At 44.3% G+C, this 17943-nt stretch overlaps 1 protein-coding gene across 1 annotated transcript in view; it reads right to left on the bottom strand.

Annotated features, from left to right (window-relative positions):
- neo1a (neogenin 1a) overlaps positions 1 to 17943 on the bottom strand; it is a 360480-nt gene that overhangs the window by 77055 nt on the left and 265482 nt on the right. The window contains 1 exon segment of the mRNA XM_084337101.1: positions 10182 to 10336. Coding sequence (XP_084193227.1) covers positions 10182 to 10336 — 155 coding nt within the window.

Raw genomic sequence — 17943 nt, 5'->3', positions numbered from 1 at the left:
AGTATACGGATAGTATCTACGTTCAATTTATGAAAAATAAAAAAATTTCATCCATACATTCCCGTTTATACTGTGGTGAATATGAGTATAGTTTTAGAGTAATCCTGTCTAATCCCAGAAAACAACGCTATATCAACTGTATCAACAATCAAACTGAAATCAATGCTATTATCCGTATTATGTTTCATCATGAATGCATTTAAGGGTGGGGTGGGGGGGGGGGGTTTCTCTGCTTTGATCGTCACCACGGAATACGTTACACACACACATTACACACAAACGCTGGATCACAGTGAAAGGATTCTTGGATCAACGCAAGATTGATACCATATAGCCCTTCCCTTGACTAGGATGTACTCCAAAAAGAATATTCCAATTATCTGATCGCCATTCCAAGTATTGATGTCGATCGTGTTGCCAACATAATCCACCAAAGAACATGAACCGGGAGTGCTTGATTCTCCTCAATCCATGTGTTATAAACGCTTGTCCTGCCCGACAAGGAAAACCCAGACCGGACTTTTTAGATCTACGCACAGCCAAGCCAGAGTTTCCAAGGATGTGCAATATCGTGCAAGGTGGCAGGCAGCGGTATTGGACGTTTGCTATCTCAGACTCATTCCCAATGATAACACAGGCTCCCTCAATGGATTATGAATGGGAATATCGAATAAAAGAAATAACGATAGAAAACCCGACTTTTCTCGGGTTTGGTGCTCAAGCGATAGCGAGTTAACCCGACTTATCTCGGGTCTGGCATCCAATGTGTTGAACAACACAACATCAACAATAACAACAACTAGACAATTCCGCGCGGGGAAATTGTGAAAGTGTGGGTGACGCCTGTGCACCGCCGGCCAACGGGAGAGGTCTCTCGCGAGTCTCTATGACAAACGGTTCAAAGGATACAAAAAGGGGCGCGGCCTAAGGATCGGGGGAGTGGTCAACATAGACCAATGAAAAATGATATCCCTACTGAGTGCAATGATACAACCCGCAAGTCGCATAGCACACTATTTACCCACATTACCCCTATTACCCACTATTACACACTATTACCACTATTACACACTATTACACTCTATTATTACACTATTACACACTATTACACTAGCACACTATTGTACTGAGTACAATGGCACAACCCGCAAGTCTCTACGACAAATGGTTCAAGAGATACACTAAGGGGGTGTGGCCTAAGGGGGCGTGGTCTAATGATCGGGGGAGTGGTCAACATCGACCAATGAAAGAGGATATCCCTACCGAGTACAATGGCACAATCCGCAAGTCTCTACGACAAACGGTTCAAGAGATACACTGAGGGGGTGTGGCATAAGGGGCATGGTCTAATGATCAGGGGAGTGGTCAACATCGACCAATGAAAGGTGGTCAACATCGACCAATGTTCACTCTCGCAATTTATTATCGCAAAAATTATTTCAGCTACCGCACTCTAACTTGCAATGCATTTCCAATGGGACCGAAATTTTCCCCGTTTAAAGTCGATTCGTAGCCACACGGTGCGGTGAAACTTTCCGAGTTCGAATAGCGATGTTGCCATAGGCAAGCCGGTCGTTTTGATACCTTTCACGTGTATGGGGCGCGAACGCTCTGGCAAGAGTAGTGTTTGCAAAATCGGTGGAATAAAGAAAGAATAAAGAATAGTATAGATTTCTATAGTGTGGGTGGCAACCTGGCTTCGCCAGGTCACCCACACTAATAATAATAATAATAATGACAAGACAATAAGAAATAAGAAATACAGATCCAAACTTAACTAATAAATACAAAATACCAAGTAAAAAATAAAAACACCCCCACTCCGCCACTATATTGTGCCTTTGACCACCTCTGCCGCAGTCCACAATTCAATGAGAAGATGACTTTCTGTGAGAATCAATCTTCTAGGCATGTTTGCAGTATTCTGTATTATCTTGACGGTCAGGCCTCACTAGACCATCATCTATTAATATGCCGACTGATCCCAGCCCAAAAAACAACATGTTTTCTGAGCTTCTTCAAAGCAGTTGGTGCACTCGCCAGAGCCTCCATTACGTGGTCATAATAAGACACCATAGCCCTCAATCCCTTCAGAGACCGTCCCCACATCACTGGGGCCCTGTTTTCATTCTCTTGACATTCATGTAAAGCAGAAGTTCTCAAACTACGGGTCGCGACCCAAAGTGGGGTCGTAGGTAGGTGACAGTGGGGTCTCACGTTGGCAAGTAAAAAAATTAAAAATAAAATAAAAGGGCTATTTAATTTTTTTTTAATGTTCTGGCAACATATTTTGGCTAAATATGCCTCATTTTATAAATGTGTATTGATAACGTGCTGTAATACAATGTTTTAATAAATATGCATGATCAAGTTCTTTGTGTGCCTTTATTTTGATATTCCTTAATTCCATGTTGAAATTACGCAATACATTAACACATTCAGCGCCAGAGGTCGCTGTGGGCTGTGTGGTAAGAATGCCAGCGCTTTAAAGAATAGGGATACATGGCGATGTTTGCAGGGCTAAAACTATATTAAATATCATAGCTATGGATATAAAACTATTGCCCATTTGACATCAAGTATCTATCGTTCAATTTGTGAAAAAGAAATAATTTTTTCATCCATACATTCCCGTTTTATACCGTGGTGAATATGAGTATAGTTTTAGAGTAATTCTGTCTAATCCCAGAAAACGCTGCTTCAGCTATGCAGCGTTTAGTGGATTTCACTAACCGTGGCGTTCCTCGCCTGGATCAACAATCAATCTGAAATCAACGCTATATTATCGGTATTATGTTTCATCATGCATGCATGCATGAAAGGGTGTGGGGGGGGGGTTCTATGCTTCGATCGTCACCAACGGAATACATTACACACACACATTACACATACGTCCGGATCGCGGGGAAGGGATTCTTCGATCAACGCAAGATTGATACCATATAGCCCTTACCTTGACTAGGATGAGCTCCAAAAATAATATTCTAATTATCTGATCACCATTCCAAGTATTGAGGTCGATCGTGTTGCCAACATAATCCACCAAAGAACATGAACCAGGAGTGCTTGATTATCCTCAATCCATGCGTTATAATCGCTCGCCATGCCCGACTAGGAAAACCAGGAGCGGACTTTTTAAATCGACATACAGCCCAAGCCAGAGAGTTAAGGATGTGCAATACCGGCCGCAAGGCGGCAGTATTGGACGTTTGCGATCTCAGACTCATTCCCAATGATAACACAGGCTCCCTCGATGGATTATGAATGGGAATATAGAATAAAAGAAATAACGATAGAAAACCCGACTTTTCTCGGGTTTGGTGCCCAAGCGATGGCGAGTTAACCCGACTTATCTCGGGTCTGGCGTCCAATGTGTTAAAGGGGAACTATTTAGCTATTTCTTTCACTATTTGGGCAATTTTACACTATTCCTGTGAATCAATGGAACCCATCTGTAAGTTTTTTTTCAATAGAATTCATTGTTTTGTATTTTTAATCAAGTACTTTGGTGCACCACTTTCTCCCCTTACAAAATCCAAGCTGTTTTTGGCTGGGCTCCGCCCATACTCGCAGATGAGTGACAGTCACCCACCTGCACTGGCAGATATCTTTGGGGGAGAGAGAGAGAGAGAGAGAGAGACAGACTTGTGCGTGTGTGCTCGAGTCGCAAGTGTGTGTAAAAAGCAGGGGGGGAGAGCTGAGGAGAGATCGCTCCGAGACTCGCACCGTATGAGCCTCCCTCTCTCTATCTGTCTCTCCCTCTCTCTTTTCTGGGGAAGTGCTGTCTGACAGGGAAACCGCGACACGCGTGTGTGTGCTTGAGTCGCGAGTGTGTGTAAAAAGCAGGAAGGGAGAGCTGAGGAGAGATCGCTAACTTCCTCGAATTGTTGATACCCTTGATGTAAAGGATTAAGTCTAACAATACATATCCCATCCTCATGTCTTACCAGCCAAGGTGAAAGAAAATACATATGCGTGGTTTCTTTGCTTTTAAAGGAACACGCCAACTTTTCAAAAAAGAACAGGGCTTTTGAGGTGATGAAATCACTGCGCCCAGGCAGCAGTGGTTCGGCAAAAGAAAATTCAGAGTATACATCTGCTTAGAAAACGAAAATGTCTATATATATTTTTTATTATTATGTGGTAAACACAGGTCACAACATGTTTACAGGAACGTTTGAGTTGTATTTGGAGTGTATTTCGTGACTGTTGGGAACTAGGCTACACTGGCACACCTACTTCCAGTGAATGACGCTAAGCTAGGCTAACTGTGCGGCTGTTCCCTAAGCCTAATGCATGCACAGAGAAGAAAAGGGTATGTATCTGCTTGTCTAACTCCAGGGTAGATGGCAAATAAGCTAATTTCCCAAAAAGTTGGTGTGTTCCTTTAAGTTCAGCATATGAGAAGAGAGGTAGAAAAAGTCATGCTTGGTTTACGCAGGAATTTATTTCCAATGTTTACTTAATTAAGTCTGGTTGGCCGAGCGAGAAGCCAGGGTTGTGTCTTATTATGTGTGTGTTGAGGTCACTAGCCAGCAGCAGCTACAAGTCCCAGAGAGAGAGAGAGAGAGCGAGCGAGAGCGAGAATATGTGTGTGTGTGTGTTTTAAGTCCCTCTCTGAGGAGAAGAGATATGATGTTGCACAGTGGGTGTACGGCTGCTGTTAGGAAGCAGGTCAACAGTTTTAGCCCTCATTCATAATATGTTCTCACAGAAACGGACACACACACACACACACACACATGACAAAGATGTACTGTATGGGCAAGGCCCGCCCCTATTGCTATCCCCATGGGTGACTAGGCCCCTTGCTGGCAGACATTATAGTTTGTGTGTGTCCGCCCCATGCCAAGGACATTCTGTAGGTAAAGGAATGGCAGCTGACCTAGAAACCAATAGTGACTGATCTGCAGCGGAGCCAGAACACCAGGTGCACTGGGAGGAGGGGGGGTATGGGGGGCAGAGTAGGGAAGGGGGGGTGTATCAGGGAAACCCCTACATCAAACAGCAAAGCAGTGCTGGAATTTAGTGGCTTCAAGCGCTGGCCAACTAGGTTTGTCTAATCTTGCACACTGACACAAAAACCCTGCTCCTTATGTGTCCCTCTGTGTAATCCTCCTAATGAGCTTTTAATGTAGACTGCAGTGTTGGGTGGAGTGGTGTACTACCTCAATTTCAGTAATACTATAATAGTTATTGAGAATCCCACCAAACACCAACGATGACAAGAGCATCATTGTCGATCTGTAATCTATCCAAACTGTGCTCAAGACTTTGTAAGAGAATCCAATGTCAAAGGTCAGGGCTCTCGCACTCAAAGGATCAAATAGTGTTGATGAGTCTTCTACACTTACCGTATATATTTAATGGAGGCAGGTAGAATCCTCCACCCTATCTAGGTAAAATTAATATTTCAGAATAAATCATCAGCACTGTTTCATCATTTTGTGAGTGTGAGAGGAGCCCCAACTTCTCCTACTTTCCACTTAGAAAATATGACCTCAAATCTCTTCAAACACCTGCTACCCAACAGCAGCACAACAACAAGTTGTTTAAAATAAAGCCTGTAGTAGCTTTATTACTAAACTTATAATTCTGCAATAAAAAACCTGCTGATTTTCACTTAATGAGCTTTAAAACCAGAAGTGTTGTGCTCTGCGCCCAGTCTTCCATTAAAAACAATGATCTAGCTCAGCGGCAGCCTGCTCATCTGCTCTGAAAGCCCCTTGAGTTGTCCCTTACAGGGATTAAAGCAAAAAAAAGAAAATCTCCGGACTGAACTTTTTTTCAGGCCAAGTCATATTCTTATTTTAACCTCCACTGTATATTTGTATTTAATAGCGTTAGCGTTTTAACACATTCGTGGCCAACCACGTATATATACGTGTTTCGGATCAAACGCTTGAGGGCCAACCACGTATATATACGTGGTAAGGTTGTTTTGGCTTTTATTCCATTGTAATATCCTACTCAATGTCACCGAGCGGCACTACAGATTTACCCTACTCTTGGGATTCGGAAAAGTGCATTACCGGCCAGATCCTCATAGGGGCGCTGTCTCGATAATGCAGTGTTCCCTGTTACAGACCAGTGTTTTGTTTTTTTTCATCATGGGTGGACTTTTTTGTTAGCCTAAAGCTATGCCTGTAGCATGTAGCGTGGAATACTTTTTGGGACGCTGAATTCAGTATGCAGTAGAGGAATATAGCATCAGCCAATGGACATATCGATCTACCAGATAGCGATCGATAACTGGGAAATCCTGTTTGGGATCCAACCGGCCCACGGTAAGAGCTTTTTCACGTAAATTACAGCCCGATCGGGCCTTGCTTTGATAGCCAACCAGCCGATCAGCGAATGAGGCTAATGCCGTTATTGGTAATCAATAATCAGAAACGACGTTTCCCACCCCCCCCCCCTTTCTTTTTTTTTATCCACTTTTTCTCCCATTTTCTATATTTTCTCCCATCCCAATTTCGTATCATCCAATTCAACCCTCCCCTGTCACGAACGCTGTTTCTTGCCTCCCACAAGCCGGGTGCAATGTGGACTAAGTCATACATAGCACAAGTCCCCTCCGGTACTTGAGGTAACAGCAGTCGCATCTTTTCACCTGCGCAGCTCAATCTCTCAGTGGCGAGGAGTAACGCGTAATTTGCTTGTGTGACGTTTATTGATGTAGGCTATATAGTTAGGCCTAATAACGTCGGCTTGTGTGCCTATTTGTGAGCTCCCGCACAGACGTGATGGAATTCAAGTTTTTATTGATTACATAGGCAGGCAACACATGGCGGAGGCTACATGGCAGTGAGATTCATTCTTCTTGTATGCTCTCTCTTGTATTATTGTTATAGGCTATTGTCAAGAAAGGAAGTACATTATTTTCAATCGTGGCTTTAATTCGTAGCCTTAAGAGAAGCAGTCTGCTAGCAGCTTCATTAAAGGGGTGATGTTGCATAGCGATATAAACATAGTCATAGCATCAAATTAGTATAGAGATAAACCACAGAAAAAAAATCACGTTATAAAAATATGCCGTTTAAGAAAAAACTATTTGTTATGTCCCTTCATGTAGAATGTCAATCAACCAGTGCGCCGCCATGTTTGTTCACGTTAAATGCTGACGTCACGGAGATGGTACTGGCAGTATTATACTGTAGGTCTAACACAGGCATTCTCAAAGTCCGGTCTAAATGATCTAATCTAATCTTAAAAATTAAGTAAAGTGAATAGTACTGGGTGTTACGCATAACAGTATCTAAGTTAATTTACTTCTGACCATTATAGTTCAAGTTTCAAGTTCAAGTTTCAAGTTTCTTTAATAGTTGTCATACAGAAGTACAGAATACTTTTATACAAAATGCTTCTTACTGTTGCGCTCCAGAGACTGTGCAAGACAAGATAAGTATGAAATAAAATAACATAGTAAAATTAGAAGTAAAAAAAAAAAAAAAAAAAAAGTCAAAGTATTTTCCTATGAACTGAAACTTATAAGATATTCTCAGTGTTCAGTTATTAGCCAACAGCTGCAAAAACAAATGGTGTCAATTATGTTATAAGACATTGATATCAGGAGCTATCTGTAGCTACTGCTAGCCGGCTAGATAACGTTAGACAACGCCTCATGTATTAAACTAAAGTGAATAGTTTACTGGGTAATTTTGTTTAAACAGTGAGCTAACGTGAGCTACCTAGCTAACGGAGGTCTCATGCACTCGACTGCGTCTATACTTTCCGTAGCCGCATTTCTGGCAGACGCTCTCTGATTGGCCACTGTTGCCCAATCGCGTGATGAGCTGTGTCTTTGCCCATTTCCGCATCGAACAGCCTGCAAACTACCTGGCGTTCTCTCTAAGACAAACTCTAACCTTAACCAACTTCGAAAGAGTGCCTAAGCTTAACCGTCGAAAGAACTTGCCGTCACGCTCTAAGACAAACTCTAACCTTAACCAAGCTTAACCAGTGTAGAAACAGGCATCGGCCAATCAGAGAGCGTCTTGCCAGAAATGCGGCTACGGAAAGTATAGACGCCACTCGACTATTGCCAGAGCATTTGTTGACATGGGTCTGGGAGGGGGAGGGGCAAGGCGTGCAGCAGCCAATAGCCTTGCAGCTGGAGGCTACTTGCAGCAGCAGCAGCTGTGTGCGAGAGAGAGAAGAGAATTGGATCATGTTTTTTGCATGTCATCGATCGGTTTTCACGATCGGCGAAAATAAAGCATTATCGGAATTCACCAATCTCATATTTATACTGAATATCGGCCGATCGATTGGGGCATCCCTATTCACGACACTCCATATTTACGTAGCTATCTAACCAGCTGTGTAAACCGGGAGCCAGCCCAAACCATCACCGTGACGTCACCATCAAAATGGCGCCGCCCATGGCCAAAATGGGGAAATTACATTTTGGTTTTCAGACAAATAAGCAGGATTTCACATTTGATTATAGGACCCTGTCTTACCCAAGGTACACAACAAACAAACTAGGCTCATATTGTTCAACGCTTCATCTCCCCTTTAATCCCGATCCGTCTCAGCCACAGCATAACTGAGACCGGCTATGGCAAAAATCATAAATAGACTACTGTAAATAAAATAGCCTATAACATTATAAAGGATAGGCTATAGAAGGGGTTCTCAACCTTTCTTCCCCAGAGCCCCACGATTCCTTGGAGACATAGGAATATGATATAGGCTACTGGTCCATCAGAAAGGAGATAGCCCACAGTGGATAGCCATTTGAGAATAGGCTATTATGGCCAAACAAGGGTAGGCTAGGCTATAGCCTATAAATATTATTTAATGTTTTCATAAGCGTAAAGATACAAGGACAACAGTTAGATTAACGATCAAGTTAGTTTATTGTATGCAGGCTTCGCAGGGCTCCGTGTCTGTGCCATGCGTTATGCGCAAGTTACTGTCGCATAGTTGTAGCCGATAAAGGCCTATATGTAGGCTATGCTATTATATATAATTTATATAGGCTACCTAATACCGACATCAAAATAGATTGTATGTCTCTACAAATCATATTATACCTGAGGTAGCCAATTGACGGAAAATCCATTGAGACTTGGAATCAAATTGATGGAAATCTATCGTACGACGGATAACTTTAATCCCTGTCCTTAACACAGAGGTGTACAGGTGAAGTAGCCTATGTTGTACCCAATTGTGACGGTAAAAAAGGAAGCAATTCTGGGGGGGTGTAACGGAAGTAACACAACGTGTAGCCTAATGAATTACTGCTCCCAGAGAGTAAAAAGTTAAGTAATAATATTACTTTTGAAATTAGTAACGACTAACGAGGAATATATTACTTGTTTTGAGTAAGTCTCATACATTAACGCCGACAATGATCTGAGAACAGCTCAGTTATTTCAGTTACACACACACACACACACACACACACACACACACACACACACACACACACACACACACACACACACACACACACACACACACACACACACACACACACACACACACACACACACACACACACACACACACACACACACACACACACACACACACACACACACACACACACACACACACACACACACACACACAGCTGAATACATGGGAGGCAGTAAACAAGGCTTGGAGGAGGAAAAGACAGCTGTCCTCTGGTTTGCTGCAGGGTGGTCTACCTTGATGCCTTGCACTACCAGCCCCCTGTGGTGTGTGTGTGTGCATTTTTTCCTATTGCTAGGTTTTAGTGAGTTTTCCCTTACCTTCGCGTGGGGTATGTCTGGGAGTGTTGCATTTATTTTGCATTTATTTTAAATATTTTGGACCTTATGGTGTTCTTGTTTTGTTCTTGACTTATTGTGAAGTTTCTTCTTGATTGTTTAAAGAAGACGTGTATGGCCCATGGGGACATTAACGTGTGTTGTCGGGCCTTACAAATACATTTGATTTGTGTATGCGTGTTTGGAGGGGAGAGGGTCTGTCTGTTAGTCTGAGGGGAGTGTGTGCACACATTCATATGTGTGTATGTTGGGTGGTACAAACGCCTGTGTTTACTTTTATGTTTACCCGATTCGTCCGGTGAGTTTTCAGTATTTCCATATCCAACGAACGAGTTTGAGTTTGTCCTTATGTTTATATGGATGCATGTGTCCTGTTTACGTAGTGTGTATAAATGAGTGTGTGTGTGTGTGTCTTACCCTCGGCTTGGGTGGCCACTTTGAGTGCAGCTGAGCTCTCTCCCTGGCCGTTGCTGTTGTGAGCCACAACCCTGAAGAGATACTTTGAGTCGGGCATCAGACTCTGGATGGTCACCTGCATCTCCCCTGGACGACTAGTGTTCAACACACGTTCCCTGGGAGGCACACACACACACACACACACACACACACACACACACACACACACACACACACACACACACACACACACACACACACACACACACACACACACACACACACACACACACACACACACACACACACACACACACACACACACACACACACACACACACACACACACACACACACACACACACACACACACACATTAAATGCTTTGACTCCACAGATCATACTCCACACATGCATGTAATTCAAATATTGACAGAGATTCAATGTGTTTTTGAAGACAGTGATATCCTAGCTGTAGGAGACAGAGCAGTGTGTATACCAGTGCTGTCCCGAATGTAGTAGACAGAGCAGTGTGTATAATAGAGGCTGTATCCAACTATCCACCTGGTCTGATCTGGGTGATGGGATCACAAGTGGACAGCTCCAAGTACAGGTGGGACCCAAGATGCATTGAGAACGCCATCTTCTGTCCCTTTCTTCCTCCTTTTTCTCTTCTCCAGTTGGTTCTCAAATTGCATGAGCTGGCTTTATCTGCGATGTCTGCATTTTTTTTAAATGCCCATATATAGGCTACATTCGGGCTGCCACAAAAACAAAAAAACTTAAAATCTGGTTGAACAAAGTAAAATAGAGTTTGGTATGTTCAATATAGGCTTTTTTACCGATATCCGATATACCGTTATTGTCCAACTCTTAACTCATTAAGCGCTACAAGCTTTCCGCATCTTTCACTGTCTAGCGCCAGCTTTTCTTGACCATTTTCACGATATTTCATGATCTTTGCGGAGCTATTGTATATTCTAGCTATGGAGACAATAGTATGGCTCATTTGACAGACACTATTTCTAGTCCAACATGTAAAAAAAGAGTTTGTTTCTACACACTGTAGTTTTTTTTTATCCACTTTTTCTCCTCCTGTTTTTCTCCCATCCCAATTTAGTCGTGCCAATTCCCCCCTCCCCTTCCTGGTCGTTGCTCGCATGTGCCCCCCACTGGTCGGCCTAGGGAGGGTTGATAGATACTATCACATGTCCCCTCTGATACATGCGGAGTCAAGCCAGCCACTTCTTTTCACCTGCCAGTGTGGACTCTCATTGGTGAGGTGTAACGTGTGGGAGGCTCACACTACCCTCACCATCTCCCTTCCTCGCTGTGCAGGCGTCCCCCAACCGACCTGTAGGAGTCGCTGTCCACAACGTCCAGATTACCACACATCGACTTCCACCCGCTAACTCTGCCAATTGAGTTAGTATGACGGCCGGTCCAAGCCGGAGGCAACGCCGACAGCCGGATTAGAACCCAGAGTCTCTTGCGTTGGTGACGAGTGCAATGTCCGCTGCGCCACCCAGCCGCCTACCCTACACACCCTGAAAATGCGATAGTTAGAAAACGCTTGGTTTAGGTCCGGTAAAGTAAGATCGTTACAGAAACATGTTTCAGGTTCGGTAAAATAGACATAAGGGGTCCTTACCTTAGCCAGAAGTAACTCCAAAAAGAATAATTCCAATGATCCCATCGGTGATCGCGAATACTCGTTTATATGTAATTACACGTGTTTACGGGAAACTATAGGTTTTGAGGCGAGCAGATCTGCTAGCGATTGCTCTGCAAGAGCTCCTCCCCCTCAGAGTATTTTTTTTTTCTTTTTTTTACTTTATTTTTTAGCGTTTATCGCTTTTCTGGTCAAGCATGACCGACAGTTGTAGGGTGAAACGGGAGAGAGAGCAGGGGGAGACATTCGGCAAATGACGGCGAGTCCGGGAATCGAACTCGGAGTCAACCAGATCCGTGACGCAGCACGGAGTCCCGCGACGCAGCGCGGTAACATGGTGTGCTACTGGAGCACCCCCCCCTCAGAGTCTTGATAGTCCAGTTCATTCATTGTCTCTACTGATCCCTTTCTATCAGAGTTAAAAAGGTAGGCGATACTGCCACCTGGTGAGATTTGATCGGCATTGCAATTCCAACGTAGGCAAATGAGCCAGGGACGGCTAGAGTGATCCGGATGATCGTTTAGAACGGGGATCAAAGGAAAAAGATCAAAGGATCTAAAAACGTATTATTACATTTTTGGCGCTCAAGCGTTGGCGGTGAAACGCGTAATATTACGTGTTTGGCCCCCAATGACTAAATTTCCGATACCGATATCAACCGATACCAATATATGCAGGGTTTCCCCCCCCCAAAAAACGGAATAATTTCAGGTAATTAACATTACATATCTCTCTTCAACAACAGCCAACAACACGGGCTACGAAGACATCATGGGCGTACATGGATTGGGGCAGATCAATGAAAATGGAGAAAGGTTTGCAGACCTGTGCTCCCTCAACCAACTGGTAATAGGAGGCAGCATCTTCCCCCACAAACGTATCCACAAGGCCACATGGAGATCTCCAGATCAAGTTACTGAGAATCAAATAAGACACCACATATGCATCAACAGAAGGTTCAGGAGGTCATGGCAAGATGTACGAGTCAAGAGAGGGGCAGACGTGGCATCAGACCATCATCTCATGCTGGCGATCATAAAACTACGTCTGAAGAAGTACAAGATCAGCAAAAGCAAAGGCACAGGAAGAATACACCCAAGCCAATAAGGAGGTGAAGAGTAGCATTAAGAAGGATAAAAGAGATCACATAGACAACCTAGCCAAACAAGCAGAAACAGTGGCAGGGCAAGGCAACATGAAAGACCTCTATATGATCACTAGGAAGTTAGCAGGCAAGTTCCAACAGACGGACAAACCGGTAAAAGACAAACAGGGAAACCCACTTACAACAACAGAGGAGCAGCGGAGAAGATGGGCTGAACATTTCAAAGAACTACTGAACCAACCAGCCCCGACAGAGCCAGCAGACATTACACCAGCGGAGAGAACACTTCCAATAAACTGTGATAAATCCAGCAAAGCAGAGATCAAAAAAGCTATTATCTCAACGAAGGACGGAAAATCTGCAGGACCAGATGAAATACCAGCAGAAGCCATCAAGACCGACTTGAAGATTGCGGTAGATATGCTGCATACCCTCTTCACCAAGATCTGGGAGGAAGAAAATATTCCAGAAGAATGGAAAGATGGAATCATCATCAAGCTACCAAAAAAGGGAAATCTCACCAACTGCAACAACTACAGAGGAATAATGCTTCTATCAGTACCGGGAAAAGTTCTCAACAGAATTATACTGGACAGAATGAGTGTTGCTGTAGATCCCATGCTTCGAGACCAGCAGGCAGGCTTCCGGAGCAACAGATCTTGCATGGACCAGATCGCCACCCTGCGCATCATTATAGAGCAATCCATCGAATGGAACTCTCCATTATACATAAACGTCATAGACTATGAAAAAGCCTTTGACAGCGTGGATAGAGAGACTATGTGGAAACTGCTGAGGCATTATGGTATCCCAAAGAAAATCATCACTCTGATTCAAAACACCTATCAAGGAACATCATGCAAAGTTTTACATGCAGGCCAACTGTCAGAGAGTTTTGAAGTCAAGACCGGTGTGTGTCAGGGATGCCTCCTATCGCCCTTTCTCTTCCTAGTCATAGACTGGATTATGAAGACTACCACAAAAGGAAAGAAAAACGGCATACAGTGGACCCTATGGACACAACTGGATGACCTCGACTTTGCTGATGACCTGGCTCTCCTGTAACACAACTACAATCGGATGCAGGACAAGACAACCAAGCTGGCAACTACATCCCTTGAGACTGGGTTGAGAATAAACAGGAAGAAAACCAACCTAATGATGATCAACACCTCTACCAACAACACAGTCACAGTAGGTGATGAATCCATACAGGAAGTCAACTCCTTCACTTAGCTAGGCAGCATATTGGATAAGAAGGGCGGCACAGACGGTGACGTCACAGCCAGAGTAGGCAAAGCCAGAGCAGCCTTCATCATTCTGAAGAACATCTGGTCCTCCAAGGACATCGCCATGACAACCAAAGTGCGGCTCTTCAATTCAAATGTAAAATCCGTCCTTCTCTACGGTTCAGAGACTTGGAGAATGACAAAAAGAACATTGCAGAAGATACAGACCTTTATAAACAGCCGTCTGAAACGCATCTTTGGGATCCGGTGGCCAAACAAAATCAAGAATGAGGAACTATGGCTGAAAGGAAGACAGGAACCAGTGGAGAAGCAGATCCTGAGACGAAAGTGGGGATGGATAGGCCACACTTTGAGGAAACCGGCTACCAGTACTACAGGACAGGCCCTGACTTGGAATCCCCAGGGGAAGCGGAAGAGAGGGCGGCCTAAGAACACCTGGAGGCGGGACACTGAGGCGGAGCTCAAAAGACGAGGAACTACCTGGGGGGAGGCAGAAAGGACAGCCCAAAGCCGTGTTGGATAGAGAAAAGTTGTAGATGGCCTATGCTCCATTGGGAGAAATGGGCCTAAGTAAGTAAGTAACATTACATATCTCTTGTCGTGGAATTAACACAACATTATGCATACTTTTAATAAAGTAAGAAGTTGTTCTTACTTGCTTGCCTGGGTAAATAAAGGTTAAATACATAAAAAAATAAGAAATACAATATATATATATATAATTTTTTTACACAGATACTAGGGGTGTAACGGTACACAGAAGCCACGGTTCGGTACGTACCTCGGTATTGGGGTCACGGTTCGGTACGAGTTTGGTAAAATGTTCTATAGGCTTGCCGTGGTAGTCAGTGATACTGGTGTCACTCTGTGTTCACGCATCCAGAGTAAATGAATTGCCTAGTGCCCCTTTAACAACTTATAGGCTTGGTAAGTTTCACTTTCACTTCTAGAGAGGATTTAACTGCACAAAATGAATACTAGAGAACAGATGACATGTTACACAACAATGGCAGAGGATTATTTGGATTTAAACACAATAGCAGTTAAACTGGAGTCGAGAGGAGCTCAGATGATCAGTCCGAAAAAGTATGTTTCTTTTTTTTATTTGATCAGCGTGAGTCCGGCGGGGGAGAATGTTGTTGTTGTTTGTTGGCGACGCGTGTGTGTGTGTGTGTTGGCGATGCGCTGCGTGTGTGTGTGTGTTGGCGACGCGGTGTGTGTGTGTGTGTTGGCGACGCGCGGCGTATTCTCCGTATGGCTGAGCGTACCGCACCGTGATGGCCGTACCCTAAATTCGCGGGACGAATACACGTACCGTTACACCCCTAGATACCGATAATTTCATTAAAATTACATTTTAATGCCAATATCGGCCGATAATATCGGACATCTCTAGTTTCTATAATCGAGTACGCTGCTATATTAAACTATACATAGAAAGGAATGACCAAGCATTACCCTCCGGCCATTAAAACTACTGTGTGCGATGGGCGGCCGGGTAGCGCAGCGGTCAGTAGCGTCTGTCTACCACCGCAGAGACAGTGGGATCGAATCCAGCTGCCGCGGTACCTCCGGCTTGGTCGGCCGTCCATACTGACACAATTGGCAGCGTCAGCGGGTGGGAAAGCCGGTGGGTGGGTCCTGGTCGTTGTAAAACAGTGACTCCTACAGTTCGGTCGGGGCGCCTGCACAGCAAGGGAAGGATCTGGGAGAGGTAGTGTGAGCCTTCCACACGTTAGACTCCCCCAGTGAGAGTCCGCGCTGCCAGGTGAAAAGCGGTGGGCTTGTGTCGGAGGAAGCATGTGATAGTCTCCGCCCTCCCAGACCGACGGTAGGGGGGGGGGGGGGGGGTAAGTGCGCAACGACCAGGAGGGGGATTGGGAATTGGCATAACGACTAACATTGGGATGGGAGAAAAACGGAAAAAGGAGGGGAAATTTTTTTTTTTTTAATAAAAAAAAATACTGTGTGCTGCCCTGGTTCAACTCTCCTGGAAGTCATTCAATATCCTATCCAACATGTTGCTCCGCAGGCAGGTCTTTGTGTTCTGGCCTATATGTTGAAAGAACTCCCCGATTTGGAATAATATTCCAGTATCCCATTAATCTCTTCGCCCCCTAGAAACATCCACCCCTCATGGATTGATTTTACGCCTCATCATATAATCGTATATTAAGGGTTTCTAATGCTGATTAATTACATACATGGCGCTCTATTGCCGTAATGATTATATATATTTTTTATTGGTCTTTTTCCCCCTCCATTTTCCTCCGATTTTCTCCCATCCCAATGTTAGTCGTATGCCAATTCCCAGTCCCTTCCTGATCGCTGCGCACTTACCCCCCACAGTCAGATCATCTGGGAGAGTGGAGGCTACCACGTGCTTCCTCCGACACACGTCCAGCCAATCACCGCTTCTTTTCACCTGGCAGCGCGGATTCTCATTGAGAGGGCGTAGCGTGTGGGAGGACCACACTATCCCCCTCACGTCCAATCCGCGCTTAGCAGGCGCCCCGACCGAACTGTAGGAGTCGCTGTTTACAACGACCCGGACCCACCCCGCCAGCTTCTCCCACCCTCTGATACAGCCAATTGTATCAGTGCAGACGGCCAGCCAAGCTGGTGACAACCCCGGAGCTGTGAGCTGGATTCGAACAGGCGAATCCAGCTCACAGCTCCGGGGCTGGTGACGAACGCAATCTCCGCTCGGCCACCTAACCGCCTGCCGTAATGATTATTAATATAACACCAAATTAAGCTGTCGGGTTGAGAACCCATAGGTGTATGTATATTTCCTTGTTTAATTTAGTCCTGCTTACTGAATTATGACCATTGCATTTTGACTCGTAGCTGAAGTTATGCCTTAAAAGCAAGTACATTTTCCCAGGTTTGTGTGCTTCTATTCCCAGGTCAAAAACGTCTTATTCTTAGGAAATATATAAATCCCTAGTATGGAATAAATGCACAAGGAAAGTGCTATGTGCTTTTTATGAGATAGGCCTATCAACTTTGTAGACAGGCTTCATCGCTGGAGACACTCGCTGGTCATCCTTCTATTGCTTTGAAATATAATTTCTGATCATCCTAAAGCTTTGTCACCTGGAGAGTGGTTATATTAGCTGCATCATGTTTCCCATGTCTTCATAGCTTTGATAAGAGATTTGACGAGTAGATACAGTAGCTTATGCGTGTGTAAATGGCACTGTTGTACGCGGATCATCTCGCCTCCTTATTCATTTCAAACGTGAAGGTAGTTGAGAGAGAGAGAGAGAAAGGGGGGGGGGGTGATCAAGGCGAACAGTGCATAACATTATAATGAAAATCATAACTGGGCAGCTGGTTATTTAGTGTGATGCCCCTCCATTCTCGCTGTGGGGAAGCATTTGAAAAGTTGTGCAGTTTCTCTAAATGAAAGGGATTTCACAGTAACATTGTAAATTGTAATAGAAACACTGCATGCACTCTATTTTATTATCTAATTTGCATGTGTCTTTAGTAATGTAGACGTAGGCCTATGTGTTTATTAGCATATTGAGTGGGGAAGTGAGTCACTCGAGACGCATTCTAATACCAGGTGTGAACAGACGTACTAGAGCTGTCAACTTGTGATGGGATCACCCAGATCAAATCTTAATGCCAGGTGGAAACAGCCTCTTAGTGTCATCCTGGCTGCAGTAAACAGAGTAGTGTGTATATTAGTGTCTTCCTGGCTGTAGTAATCATAGTGTATACAGCAGAGTAGTAGTAGTCAGAGT

The sequence above is a fragment of the Notolepis coatsorum genome (assembly GCF_963971535.1).
Source record: "Notolepis coatsorum genome assembly, chromosome: 20".
Classification (NCBI taxonomy): domain Eukaryota; kingdom Metazoa; phylum Chordata; class Actinopteri; order Aulopiformes; family Paralepididae; genus Notolepis; species Notolepis coatsorum.
Note: the sequence above shows the minus strand (reverse complement) of the source record. Positions and strands in the feature narration are given on the sequence as shown.